General features: G+C 47.4%; 1 protein-coding gene across 1 annotated transcript in view; it reads right to left on the reverse strand.

The window, feature by feature from the left end:
• Positions 1 to 12459, reverse strand: part of PLXNA4 (plexin A4) — a 475064-nt gene that overhangs the window by 91678 nt on the left and 370927 nt on the right. Inside the window, exon 10 of the mRNA XM_077783705.1 lies at positions 6477 to 6677. Coding sequence (XP_077639831.1) covers positions 6477 to 6677 — 201 coding nt within the window. The remainder of the gene's footprint in view (positions 1 to 6476; positions 6678 to 12459) is intronic.

Raw genomic sequence — 12459 nt, forward strand, 5'->3', positions numbered from 1 at the left:
CTGTTCCCATCTCTGAAGAGCTGGGAGCAAGGATGGGGAGACAGGAATGGGAAGGAGAGTGGTGAATAATGAAACTTCTGCCACTCAGGAACACCTGCTCTGCACAGCACTTTGAAAAGCTGATTGGAAATGGAAAATGGGATATATACGGAGTAACTGGTCATCCTGAAGTCAGAAGATGAGTCTTAGAAAGGGCCTTAACAAAGCTTCATGTGTGTTTTGGGATTTAGCAGGGCTGCCAAGGGACAGGCAGCTGGAATCTCCTGGAGCCTTTCTTCCTATGAAAGATCCCAGTGCCAGCAGCAGGAGTTCAGCTGGGATTTTGGATCTGATCTGTCTGCAGCACCAGGGACAACCACATATTAGACTTTTTAACCCAGCAGGCTTGATCCAGACCTGGAAAGGGATGTGAGGGGATAAATCCCATGGAAGAGCTCTGAGGATGAAGCCAGCTGGGATGAGGATGCTCACACTGCCCCTGCCCGACCCCATCCGACACCGTGTGGGCTGCACGGCAGCGAAAGGAGAGATTTGCAAAGGAACCACGAGGAAATGCTCCGTCCTCCTCAGACCACAGGAGCTGCTCACTCATCGTGACCCCTCTTCAAAGCCCACTGAACTCAACAGGAGTCTTTGAAAAGGACTCACTCAGCCATGACAATAAGATGGAAATGTGTTTTAGGGGAGAAAAAAGGGCTGGAGCATCGATCTCCAGGAGAGCAGAGCTTCCCGGACACTCCTGGGAAGTGCTCATACCATCAGGGCTTGTCTCGCCACTTTTCCCAGCACAGCTGCCTCCAACACAGGCAAGGCATCCCAGAAGATGTAAATCTCACCCCTAAGTCTGACCAGTCTGCATTCTAATCACAGTAATCTCATCAAAGCAGAAAATTATGGGCAATTTGGGGACCTGACTGAGAAGGAAAGGCTGTGCTGCCCGGAACACAGACTGGCTCTCTTCAGGAAATGCCAAAAAGCTACTAGGAGGAGTTGCTGTAAATCACAAGAGCAATGTTTGGAACTCACAAGTATCCTTTATTTTGCCTTTTAAACTCTCTATTAGCATCAGATACTCCCACAGTTTGTGCAAATCCATATCCCTGCCTGACCACCTGAAGCATCCTGCCCTTGGGTAATTTGGCTTGAGCACACTTAGGATGATAAATCCAGTGTGGTTTCATGGTATTTCCCCTTCGTACCTCAAACATGTCCAGTAGTGGGGAAACTTCTGCAGAATTTTAGTGTTGGTTTATCTGACACCACTTTTATGATTAGAGCTCACATCCAGGGATTGATTCCTGTACTTGGCTCTGCCACCAACCCCTTGCATGATCCTGTGGAAACCATTTAATCTTCCTTTCCCTCAATTTTCCAGCCACAAAAAGGCAGAAGACTTCTTGCTCACTGTCATTCTGTTTCCTTGAATCTTTTGCTTCCCAGATCTGGGACTGAATTTTTATAACTGGGTATCACCCAGGCCAACAGAGTCCATGTGATTATTGGGGTTTCTCTTCCATTTAAATGAAGATAAATAATAATTAGATAAGTGGATGCACAAGGGTGACATGCCCAGTGGGAGGTTTGGAACTAGATGATCATTAAGATCCCTTCCAACTCAAACCATTCCTTGATTCTACAACTCACAGCTCCGTGCTTGTCTTTTGGCCACCCACAACTGTGTTTTTCCAGGATTTCTGTGAATAGCTCCTCATGTTTTTCTCAGCTCTGCTTTTTATTGGATTTTTTTTTTATCACTCCCTTCACTGTGAGCCACACCATGGAGTCAAATGCCACGGAGATCTCTTGCTGAAGTGCAATGATGTGACAAATAGAAGTGACTTGTTCTGCTGTCCCTAAGCCCCACAGCGCTTTCAGCTGCACCACCTCAGGTCTCACAGCACACAGAGCTGGGAAGGATTCAGGACAAAATCATCAGCAGGGATTTTGCTGGTGGGAACCAGGCTGTGCCAAGGCAGGGTGGGCAGGAAACAAGCAAGGATGTGGGACCAGCCACTGGAGCAGTGTCGAAGCCCACCCTCGGTCAGGGGTTCAGTGTGGTGGAAAAGTCTCTCCTCCAACCAGAGCTTCCCAAGAAAGGCTCAGCAGTCTCTGTTGTTGGGTCTCAAGGCAGTTTATTGCAAGTTATCTAAAAGATTTTCTTCTGGGGCTGCTGTGGTTTGCTCACAGCTCAGGCAGAGGCACACACACACCCTGACATCCTCTCTGACCCCGACTGCTTCTTCTCTCCCACCCAGGGCTGCTGCTGTCTTTTATATGGGACATTACGTGTTACATGGTTACAGTTTATCCCAATGCCTATTACCTATATTAAATGGTGATTTTCTGTCTTTTATATGGCACATTACATGTTACATGTTTACAGTTTCCCCAATGCCTATTACCTATATTAAATGGTGATTTTCTATCTTTTATATGGTACATTACGTGTTACATGTTTACAGTTTATCCCAATGCCTATTCCCTATATTAAATGGTGATTTTCTACTCTAAACCAATCTGTGAGTGCCAACGTCACCAAGAACATGGAGGTAAGGAAGGAGAAAGAGGGAGGACAGGACAGGCCCAAATCCCAAATCCATCTTAAACCTCTGACCCCCACGTACAAAACCAAAACCTCTCTGTACAGCACTCAAAAATTCTTCCCTCTACTCTGTGACTCCTTCTACTCTAAAATGTAAACTTTTGTGACTTCCTGTTCTTCCTGCAAGGTTGGTAAATCATTCCATGGTTCAAACCCAAAATCCCAGCTGTTTCCAGCTGCCTGCCAGGGTCTCAAATGTTTCTGACCTGGGCCCGGAACAGCCAAAAATGTCTGAGGGACATTTTGAGTTCCCACAGAGCAGGTAATGGCACTGATCATGGCATGCTCAGGTGGGTCAGCCCTCCCCATCTCCCTCTTCCTCACACCAAAAGCTGATAATTCTGGGCTGATAGCAAGTGCTGGGGCTCCCATTGCTTCCCACTGGGAAGATTGCACTCTGCCCTGATACACCAGCAATTTCAGCCCTTCCTGCTGACATTTTTACTTACTTATTTATAGGTCTCCTTAGTTCCCTGCTTTTCATCCCCTCCCATCCCTCCATGTCCAGGCTGTTGGCAGAGCTATCACACGTGCAGTAAGGATTGGCAGGAAGGGTCCCTCTGAGTGATAATTGTGTGCCTTGGGTGGTGTGACAGAGGACAAAGCCCAGAGCTGAGAGACTCAAACCACTTGTCAAGAACAATAATTGTCCCGAATGGTGCTGCCTGCAGAGACTTATTGCTGTTATCAAATGAAATATCTCTGGGAGAGACAAGGATAGAGGCAGATCTGGCTCCTGGCTGGGCTGAGCACCCAGGGATCATCAGTGCTGGATGTGGCATTACTGACAGACAGACTGCTCACACCTGGGGGTCCTTAGAGCATCTTTAACTGAAGTTGGAGCCACTTAGAAAAGGTGTTTAAGCTGGCTCTGATCCCTGGTGTAAATCTTGAGGGATCAGGAAAGGTAGAGCAAAAGTTAAGGCTCTTTCCCCGATTATATCCCATGTGAAAGTAGGAAAAATCCTGAGTTTTGCAGAAGTTTTTCTGCCAGAGGCAAACTTGAGCTCCTGGGTGCCTCGTGTGAGATGGGAGGGGGCAGATCTTGGGGTTCCTGCTGGGAAACAAGGCAGGACTGACTGCTTGGTCTGGCATGCAGCACCAACAGAAGGATCAGCTGGCAGGACAGCATCCCTTCAGGGACACACCATCACAGCACATCCTCCCACCCTCCCCTGGACCTTCTCCAAGCCTGCAATGCAGGTGCTACTTTCAGTGCCTCCTCCAGCAACTCTGCTGAGTAAAAAAATCTCTGTCAGAGGGGGTTGGTTCGATTTGCAAACAGGCTCAGACAGCTCTTTCCAAAGCCAGGTGACCCCCAGAGCAGAGGCTCATTGTGTTGCAGGGGCTCCTGCCTGAATGCTAATTCTGGCAGGGAAGGAAATAATCAGGATGGAGACAGATCTCCAGCACTCCTTCCCTATTGTCTGTGTCCTCTGCCACCTGCTCAAACAGCCAGGGCTTCTCTGCTGCCTTTTTGTATCCTTCTGAATGCTGCTTTCTTTTGTCTGTCTCTCCCTTCCACATCTCTTTCTCTCAGTGTCTGACAAATTCCAAGCAACAATGAAATAACATTTCTCAGGGAAAAAAAAAGAAAAAGAAAGAAGAAAGACTTCAAATCAGAGAGTCAAAGCTCCTTTAAAAGGAAATGGAAGAAAAGGGGTGGAAAGGAAAGACAAGAGAAGGAAAGGGGAGGAAAGGAAAGACAAGGGAAGCAAAAAGAAGGAAAAAGGAGGAAAGTAAGGGAGAGGGAAAGGGGAAGGCAGAGGGAGAGAAGAAGCAGAAACAGGATAGAAAAGAGTTGATTTTGTTCCCAAATGAGCCTTTCTCCCTGGGGAAGAAAGAGATCCACCTGGGCCACCAGAAACCACAGGACAAGCACCCTGCAGCCAGCACTCAGCAGTAAGGTCATGGAGTGCCTTGGCACCAGCTTGAGGCTCAGCCCTGCCACCCTCTGCAGCTCTGGCAGAGCCTTGAGTGTTCTGGCTTAGCAAAACACACATTAAAGTCAAAATGGTGCAGCCACAGCACTCAGGCATCCTATGAGCAAATCCATCTGGGGACTCATCAAACCCCACTCCTCCAGTCCCAGGCACTGGCAATTTCATGGAGCAGGCAGGTAGTGTGGGAATAATCACCATTACCTGTCAAAACCAGTCTTTTATTGGGTTCTGCAAAGTGGGATGCTGGGGCTGGCTGAAGTTGCTTTCCTACTCAGCCCAACTATGCTTAAAATGTCCCTTAAATGAGATAATTCATTGGAATGCCTACGTGTATCAGAGAATTGGTGGCTCTAAAGGGTCATTAAAGGTCTGTCTTGCCTGCTAAGACTCTTTGGACTGGTATAATCTCTGCCCACAACCATACAATTCCCCCTTAGCTTCCACCATTTCAAAATAATACTTTAAAGGAAATGTGCATACCCTCTTAACTTCCCAATCTGTCCATTTTTAACCTGAAAGCTGAATGCTCACAGGTCATTAACCAGTAATGAAAATCAGGGAGAGATGGGAGGGAGGGAGGGAGACAAAGGAACAAGTAAAAGAGCATCGGCTGGGAAGTTGCTTGTTTGCAACAGATGTAAAATGTGTGAACTGCCTGTAGTCTTCAGCCCTGCTTAATGCAGCAGAATATGTTGTGACAAGCACTGCCCAGCGTGGAGTGGCAGAGCTGCAGTGAAGTGGCTAAAGCCTGTAATTAGCTCTTTGACTAATAAATCATCTCACAGTAGCAGCAATGTAAACGACTCAATGCATATTCCTGGAGACATGGATCTGGTGGAGAAACCTCTGGAAAATCTCCACTGCACGTGGGCACAGCTCCTGGCTGCTGGCAGGTGACTGGGTTTGTCCCCAAAAGTGGCCTTACTGTGGTGGCAGCACTGTCATGAGTCACACAGGTTCCTTGCAAGGAGAGTCGCAGGTCCTGCACTTCAGCTGGGGAAGTGGAGGTGGGCAGAGAGGATGCTCAAAGGGCATGTGAGGGCTGGAGGAAGGTTTGACTCAGCCAAAAGCCAGGATTTGGATGGGATTTGGTGCAACCTGGTGCGGTGCAAGGTGTCCCTGCCCATGCAGGGGCTTGGAACTGGGTGATCTTCAAGGTCCCTTTCAACCCAACCCATTCTGGCATTCTGTCTTCTCACCCTTTTTCTGACCCATTACATGCTGGCACGTGTCAGACTGTTTATATGGTGTTTTATCATCAAACTCCCCCAAAATAACCTTCACTCTCACATTGACATCATCACCTGTCCTCCTGGACCCCCTTTTTGTGGGGATATGAGCAGGTTAAGCTGATATTGCTGCCTGAGGTGCTCCAGCCCAGCCTCAGGACGGGATCCAGGGGCAGCAGCAACAACTGAGTGGTGGCACCAGCCAGCCCAAGGAGAAAAAAGGGCATTTTCAAGCTACCAGCCAACCTTTTCCTGCCTGTGTTTACAACCACAGAATCATGAAAGCTGGAAAAGGCCTCCAAGGTCATCAAGTCCAACCTTTGACTGAACACCCCCATGTCCACTAGACCATACTGTGAAATCCACACCTCGTTTGAACTCTTCCAGGGGTGGTTACTCCACCCCTACCTTCACCCTATTTCAATGTTTAACCACTCTTCCAATGAAGAAATTTATCTTAATATCCAACTTGAACCTCCTCTGGCACAACTTGAGGCCATTTCCCCTTGTCCTGTCAGTGGCTGCCTGGGAGAAAAGCCAGACCCCAACATCACCACAACCTCCAGGTGGTTCTGGAGAGCAATAAAGTCTCCCTTGAGCTTTCTTTCCTCCAGAGCAAACATTTTAGGTAAGAAAGGCTGTGACACCACCCCAGATGCCCTGGGGACAGTGCTGTGGGCACGTGTGTCCCTTGCAGCTCACCGAGGTGTTCTGGCACTGCACGCTGGAGCTGTTGAACCTCAGGGCTGGCACCCTCTGCTCGCTGCCCTGGATGTTGAGGATGCACTCGTAGCCCCGCTGGCCCGACTGTGGCTGGGGCAGGTTCTTGGCCTTCAGCGTGATGGGTTTGATCACCTCCACGGGCACCAGGAGCTTCTCGGCCTGCAGCAGCTGGGGACAGTCCTGGGGAGAGAGCAGACACCTCACCAAGTCAGCACCTGCATTTCCCAGCCTCAGGAAAAGTCTCGTGGTGCTTCCCAACCTTCTCAGTTCGCCTGATTACAAAGCCTTGGCAGCTCCCTGGGCCTTGGTTTCTTAGAATGGTTCTTACAGAGCTATTCAAGGAGCATCCCTGGGAAGGTTCAGATAAACAGGTGAGGAAGGATTGCTTTCACAGACCTTTCCTTTCCTATCTCCCTGGCTTATTTCAGCCTCCAGGACTCAGGGAGGCCATCTCTGGTGCTTTTTCATACCTGCTCTGTTTATTCAGGTAATAGAAAAGCAATCATGTTCTCTCCACAGATTTAACCCAGTCACAATGCCATGATAAAAGTGAATAAAGCAAAAAGCTGAGCACAATTCTTCAGTTCCCAACAGCCAACACACCACTGTAAAAAAGGCACAGCTCCAGCAAGACCTGTTGGAAACTATGGAGTCAGGGCTGCTAAAAAGAGAATTTATTTTGGCTCAGAAGAGGAAAAAATATTCATTACAGAGCTCAAGACCCAGCTGCCAAGAAACAACTGTCACAAAAAGCATGGAGATCCCTTGGGAAAGCTTTCCACTGGCTCACGAAAGGAGAAATGCCAAGTGGCTGTTGTTAATGTGGTTCCTCTTCATGGGTCCCTCACACAGGTGAGTTCTGAGCACCCAAAGCTACCTAGCAGGTGGCTGCATTTAAAGTTTCATTAATTAGCACAGCTTAATTAGTCAGAGCGGCCATGCTCTGGTTCTTCACAGCACAGTCAGATAACTGCAAGATGTCCCTTCCATGGGTTCTGGGGCAATATCAGCTCTTTAGGAAATTACTGCAGCCTTTGCCTGTCCTGTCCAAAATCAAAGACAGGTCCAGGTGGTTCTAGTAGAGACAGGGAATTGGAGGTGAGGGCAGGAGGAAAATTACTGATTTGGGGCAGAAAAGTAGGGAAAGGGACTGAAGGGTTCAAAAGTAGAATTTATGGCTCATTGAGAGCCTGGGATCTTTTCAGAGTAGAAGGTGGGAGCATCTTACTGAGGCAAAGAGCTGAGTGGGATAAAGCAATGGATGAGATGTGTGACACCTGTAGTTCCACCAGGCAGGGACAGAATTACAAGAGCCAACAATCATCACATGGAGGGTGTGAGCTCATCCCTGGCCAGGGGCAGGCAGAAAATCCAGTAACCACCTCATGCATCCCTGCAGTGAAGTCCAGAACCTTCCTCAGTCCCAAAGAGGATCTGGGGGTCTGTCCTAAGGGGGTGCCAGACTGAGGAGCCTGACGGATGATTTTTCATCCCCACTTACAGGGTGATGCTCATGGTGGAAGTAACTGAGAGCCAGTGATGGGCTTCAACTGGCCTTGCCCAGGCTGGCACCAGAACCAGGACAGCCACGCACGGCCACTGGAGCTGGGTGGAGCTGAACCACCTTGGATCCAGTGGCTCTTTGCCTAAAATAATCTGACACAAGGCCTGGCTTGATGTGTGCTGCCAAGGCCTAACAGGCCATCCCATTGAGCTGGCTGGAAGGAGGGAGGGCTGGAGGTGGAAAACCCATGGGGTACTGCAATGCAGGGATGAGCTTTATCACTGTCACCCTCTGCACTCTTGGGGGTGGAGGATTGAGGAGCTACACCCTGTTCCAGCACTCCCTGCCCTCGCTGCTGCTCTGTTCTGTGATGGAGCCTCTCCAGGGAGCTCCTAATGCTGAAACACAATGGGTAAAGCGGCACTGAAGCATTTTTCTTGATAAAAGAGCAGGGCTTAATCATCTGGAAAGTCTTCCCAAGCTTGAGTTCAATGGTTCTACCATACCATGACACACCAGCATTAAGGCTCCCTGCTCAGCACAAGAAAGTTAGGCATAATCTATAATTCTGGCTGATTCAAGACCAATAAAAACCCCAGAGGGCAGAAGAAGGAGGTGATCTAGGCTATATTAGACAGTTTTCAGTACTGATCACACCAGCAGATACCACATGCAAACACCATTTGGGTACCTTCAACACCCTTGACCCTTCCCCATCACCCACACAACATGTCCTGGGGCCTCTGCCTCAGCTCCTTCTCTTTTTCCTGGCACAAGGAACGACACTGGCAGCAGCTTTTCCTTGGTTTTTTTTTCCTCCCCAGCTCCAGGGGTTGAGAGAGAGATGCACTGGCACAGGGAATCAGTGGGGCAGGAGGGTGGGGAAGCCCTATCTGCCGCCGAGCAGCCGTTTCCCGGGAGCGGGCTCCTCACTTGATATGTGTCACAGAGAAAAGCCTCTGATGGGGGCTGTGGCATGGAGGCTGGAGATAGTCCACTCTGTTACCTGCAGGCCAATCCCAGCTCTTCAGCCTGGTCTTTCTTGTGTGCCTTTATCCTGTCCCCCTCCACCACTGGTGCTGTAACCTTTCCGATAACACTTGTTTCAAGTTCATTAACAAGCCCTGATTGAGGCAGCCCCAAAACAGGGTTCGTTTGCATATAAAAAGCTTTGCAGTGCTGTGAGGAAGTTCATTATAGATAATTGAAGAGGCAAGCGCCATAAAGAGGAAATCCTCCCAATGTGGCTTTATCTGATTGACCTAATGTTCTTTCTAATTGAAACGGGGAGGGGAAAAGGCAATTTCATTGGGTGATGTACTGCATAAAACCTCAGAGCTTGGACCAGGCTCTGGGTTCAGATTCAAACACAGAACTCATTTTGCAGCCTGTGTCAAGCTTTGGGTGCCTGGCCAGGTTTGTATTTTTGAGGGTAAAACATCAAGCTGACCTGAGTAGAGCCAAGCAGAAGGCTTTGTGAGAAAGAGTTATTTTGGACATTTTCAGTGGAGACACTTTCTTTTCACCCTTCTCCTTTGCTGTGGACATCACCCAGGTTGGAAAAATACAGCTTTCACAGGATGTAAGGGAAATAAAATCGTAGACTGACAAAAACTGCACCAGGGACAGGCAAAATCCCATCCCCTTTTTCCTTTGGTATATAATAAATTAAATCTTTTGCCTGACTCTAAGGGGAGCTGGTTCTCAATCCAGAGAATCATTGTTGATTCATTCTGTGTGTGTAGCTCCATTCCAGTTCTTGAATGCTTTCAAATGAGTCAGTCCATTTAAAATAATATCCTTCACCCTTGCCAATTACTGGTATCAGCAGTGATGCACACCTCACATCACCAAAATTTTGCCAATTACCAAGTCAGAGAGCTTTTGCAGTGAAAACACTGCACGAAATGAGCTGTACTCATTGGGTCGATGGTAGTTTAATTTTCTTTATTTATAACTCCTCATAGAGTGCCTGAAAATGTGTTTTGTTGTGGCTTGCAGGAATAATAAAAGTCTCAGAAATATGAGGACCTTTTCTCTCACATGTGTATTATGGCTTCCATCAGAACTGAGCCCAAGCTGGTCTCCAGTGAGAGCCATTGTGAGGATGCTGCTGAAGAGGACGAGGAGGCTTCTCTGAGGCCATGTGGTCTTAGCTCTGAAATAATTATTTTGGTTTCTTTGGGGTGCTTCATACCTCCAGAGTTATGATCCCATGGAGGTTTCACTGTGCTTTCCCCAGTATAGGCTGGAGACTGATCAAATACCCCGAGTTTCTCTCCTAGGAAAAGCCATGTAAGGATGTTTCACAGCCTTGGGATATTGCACAGGGTTCAGTGGTTCTACCATGCATGGAACACCAGCACTAAGGCTCCCTGCAGCTACTCAGCACAAGAAAGTGAGGCATAATCAATAATTCTGGCTGATGTAAGACCAATAAAAACCCCAGAGGGCAGAAGAACCTTTCCAGCTTTTCCTTCATCCTCCTCCCTCATGATCCCTGGCAGCATTAGCTAGATCTCCACTTTCTGTGGAAGGAAAGTAAAGCTCACCTAGGGCTGAGGGCACTGGGGGCACCACTGCCCAGGTAAACTCCACCCTTGGCAATGGGTTTTCACCTTCCCTTTCCCAGAAGAGTAGAAGTCACCTCCATTCAGGAACAGACCACTAATTCCTTCATTGCTCCTTCTTTACTTCATTCCAGCACTAATTCCATCATGACTCAAAGCATCCAGTTCCTCTTTTCTTCTGCCATTAAAATCCATTTCTTTATCCTCAACTTTACAGGGTTTTTTTTTTAAGACTTTCAATATCCCTCATCTTTGTGCAACCATCTTTGTGGCTTATCCAAGGCATCCTGCCTGAAAAAAGAATGACCACACAGTGAATCTAAGCAGTGACCAAGATTGACTCACTCAGGCCCTTTGGGGAATGAAACTCAGAATGTTATTTACTCAGATATTACGTAAATAAATCCATCTTTTGTTCATCTGCTCTGCCGAGCTGCAATGTTCTGTTTTCTCTGTGTTCCCTCTGGCTTTTACCCACCCACTCTGCTGTAATCAAGTCAAGAGGGTAAGAGTTGAGAGGCAGGGATTGGGTTTTTTATAGAGATATCTAGACCACAGCATCTGGATGCTCTGTAAATTAAAGTAGATTTAAAAAAAAATAACATCAAAATGAAAACAGACCAAGGAAGGCAAAAGAAAAGGAAAGCAAGGAATGAGAAAAAGGAGAGGGAAAACAGGCAAAAGAGAGGCAAAAAACCCTTAACCTTCCAGTGACTTTGGAGAAATCAGATTTCACCTGGCTAAAACACAGGAAAAAAGTAAGTTTACAAATGAGAGGCAGCAAGGACTGCCTGGAATTTGTTTCCTGAAGTTGTCTCTCACACCTCTGCACAGTCACACGGGGTCACCCCCTGTACTGCTGCAAACCCAGGGCTCCAGGGCTGCCAAGCTGGTTCCTTTTAAACTCCTGCACAGCTTCCCAGATCCTGGATCATCTGGAGAATGAAGCAGCAAGGAGCTCTCCATCCCCAGTGCAGGAGGAGAAGGGGTGAGTTACAGTCCACGCCATGTTTACATTATTATACCACTAATTCTTAACGTCGTAAAAATTATATTTAAAATTTACACAAACGGTGCTGGGGAATGTTATTATGTTATAAAGTGGAATCAGGTCAATGCCTTGTAGGCAGGAATCCAAGCTCCATAAATTTCTGGATATACTTCCCCCAAATTTACATCGGCACCAGCAGCAATCAAACCAGCTCCGAAAAAAGCTCACCCGGTCAACGAATTTTTTAATGCACCATATATTTTATCTGCACTTCCTAAGTTTACAGTGTTGTTAGTTTGATTGATGGTGTGCTTATTTATTGGCACAGCAAAAGTAATAATACATGAGGAAAATGCTCCGAACTTTAAAGGCAGCTGATGAGGAGAAAGCAACAGGATTTATGGGAAGTGTAAACATCTGCAGAGACAACAAAGGAATAATTGAGTCCCTGCATCTCTGTCACTTCTGGTGGCTCCTTTCTAGTTAAGAATCTGCCACACACTCAGGAGCAAATTCCAGCTCTCTTTGTCAGGCATTTCAAGGGGTTCTGGTGCCTGGCAAAAGGGGGTTGGCCTGGAGGCTGGTGGCTGGGCTAAGGAAAAGATTTGGCCCTGTTTTAGCTCTGTGCACTTTGGCAGCTGCACATTTCAACAAGAGGACGCAGTCTCAAGCTACATCAGGGAAAGTTTAGGTTGGATATTAGAAAAAAATTTTTCACTGAAAGAATAATAAAATACTGGAATTGTCTTCCTAGGGAGGTGGTGGAATCACCATCTCTGGATGTGTTTAAAAAAAGACTGGACTTGGCACTTGGTGCTATAGTCTAGTTGTGATGTTAGGGAATAGGTTGGACTTGATGATCTTAGAGGTCTCTTCCAACCTCATTATTCTGAGATT

This window comes from Lonchura striata, chromosome 5 (assembly GCF_046129695.1).
Source record: "Lonchura striata isolate bLonStr1 chromosome 5, bLonStr1.mat, whole genome shotgun sequence".
In the NCBI taxonomy this organism is placed as follows: Eukaryota; Metazoa; Chordata; class Aves; order Passeriformes; family Estrildidae; genus Lonchura; species Lonchura striata.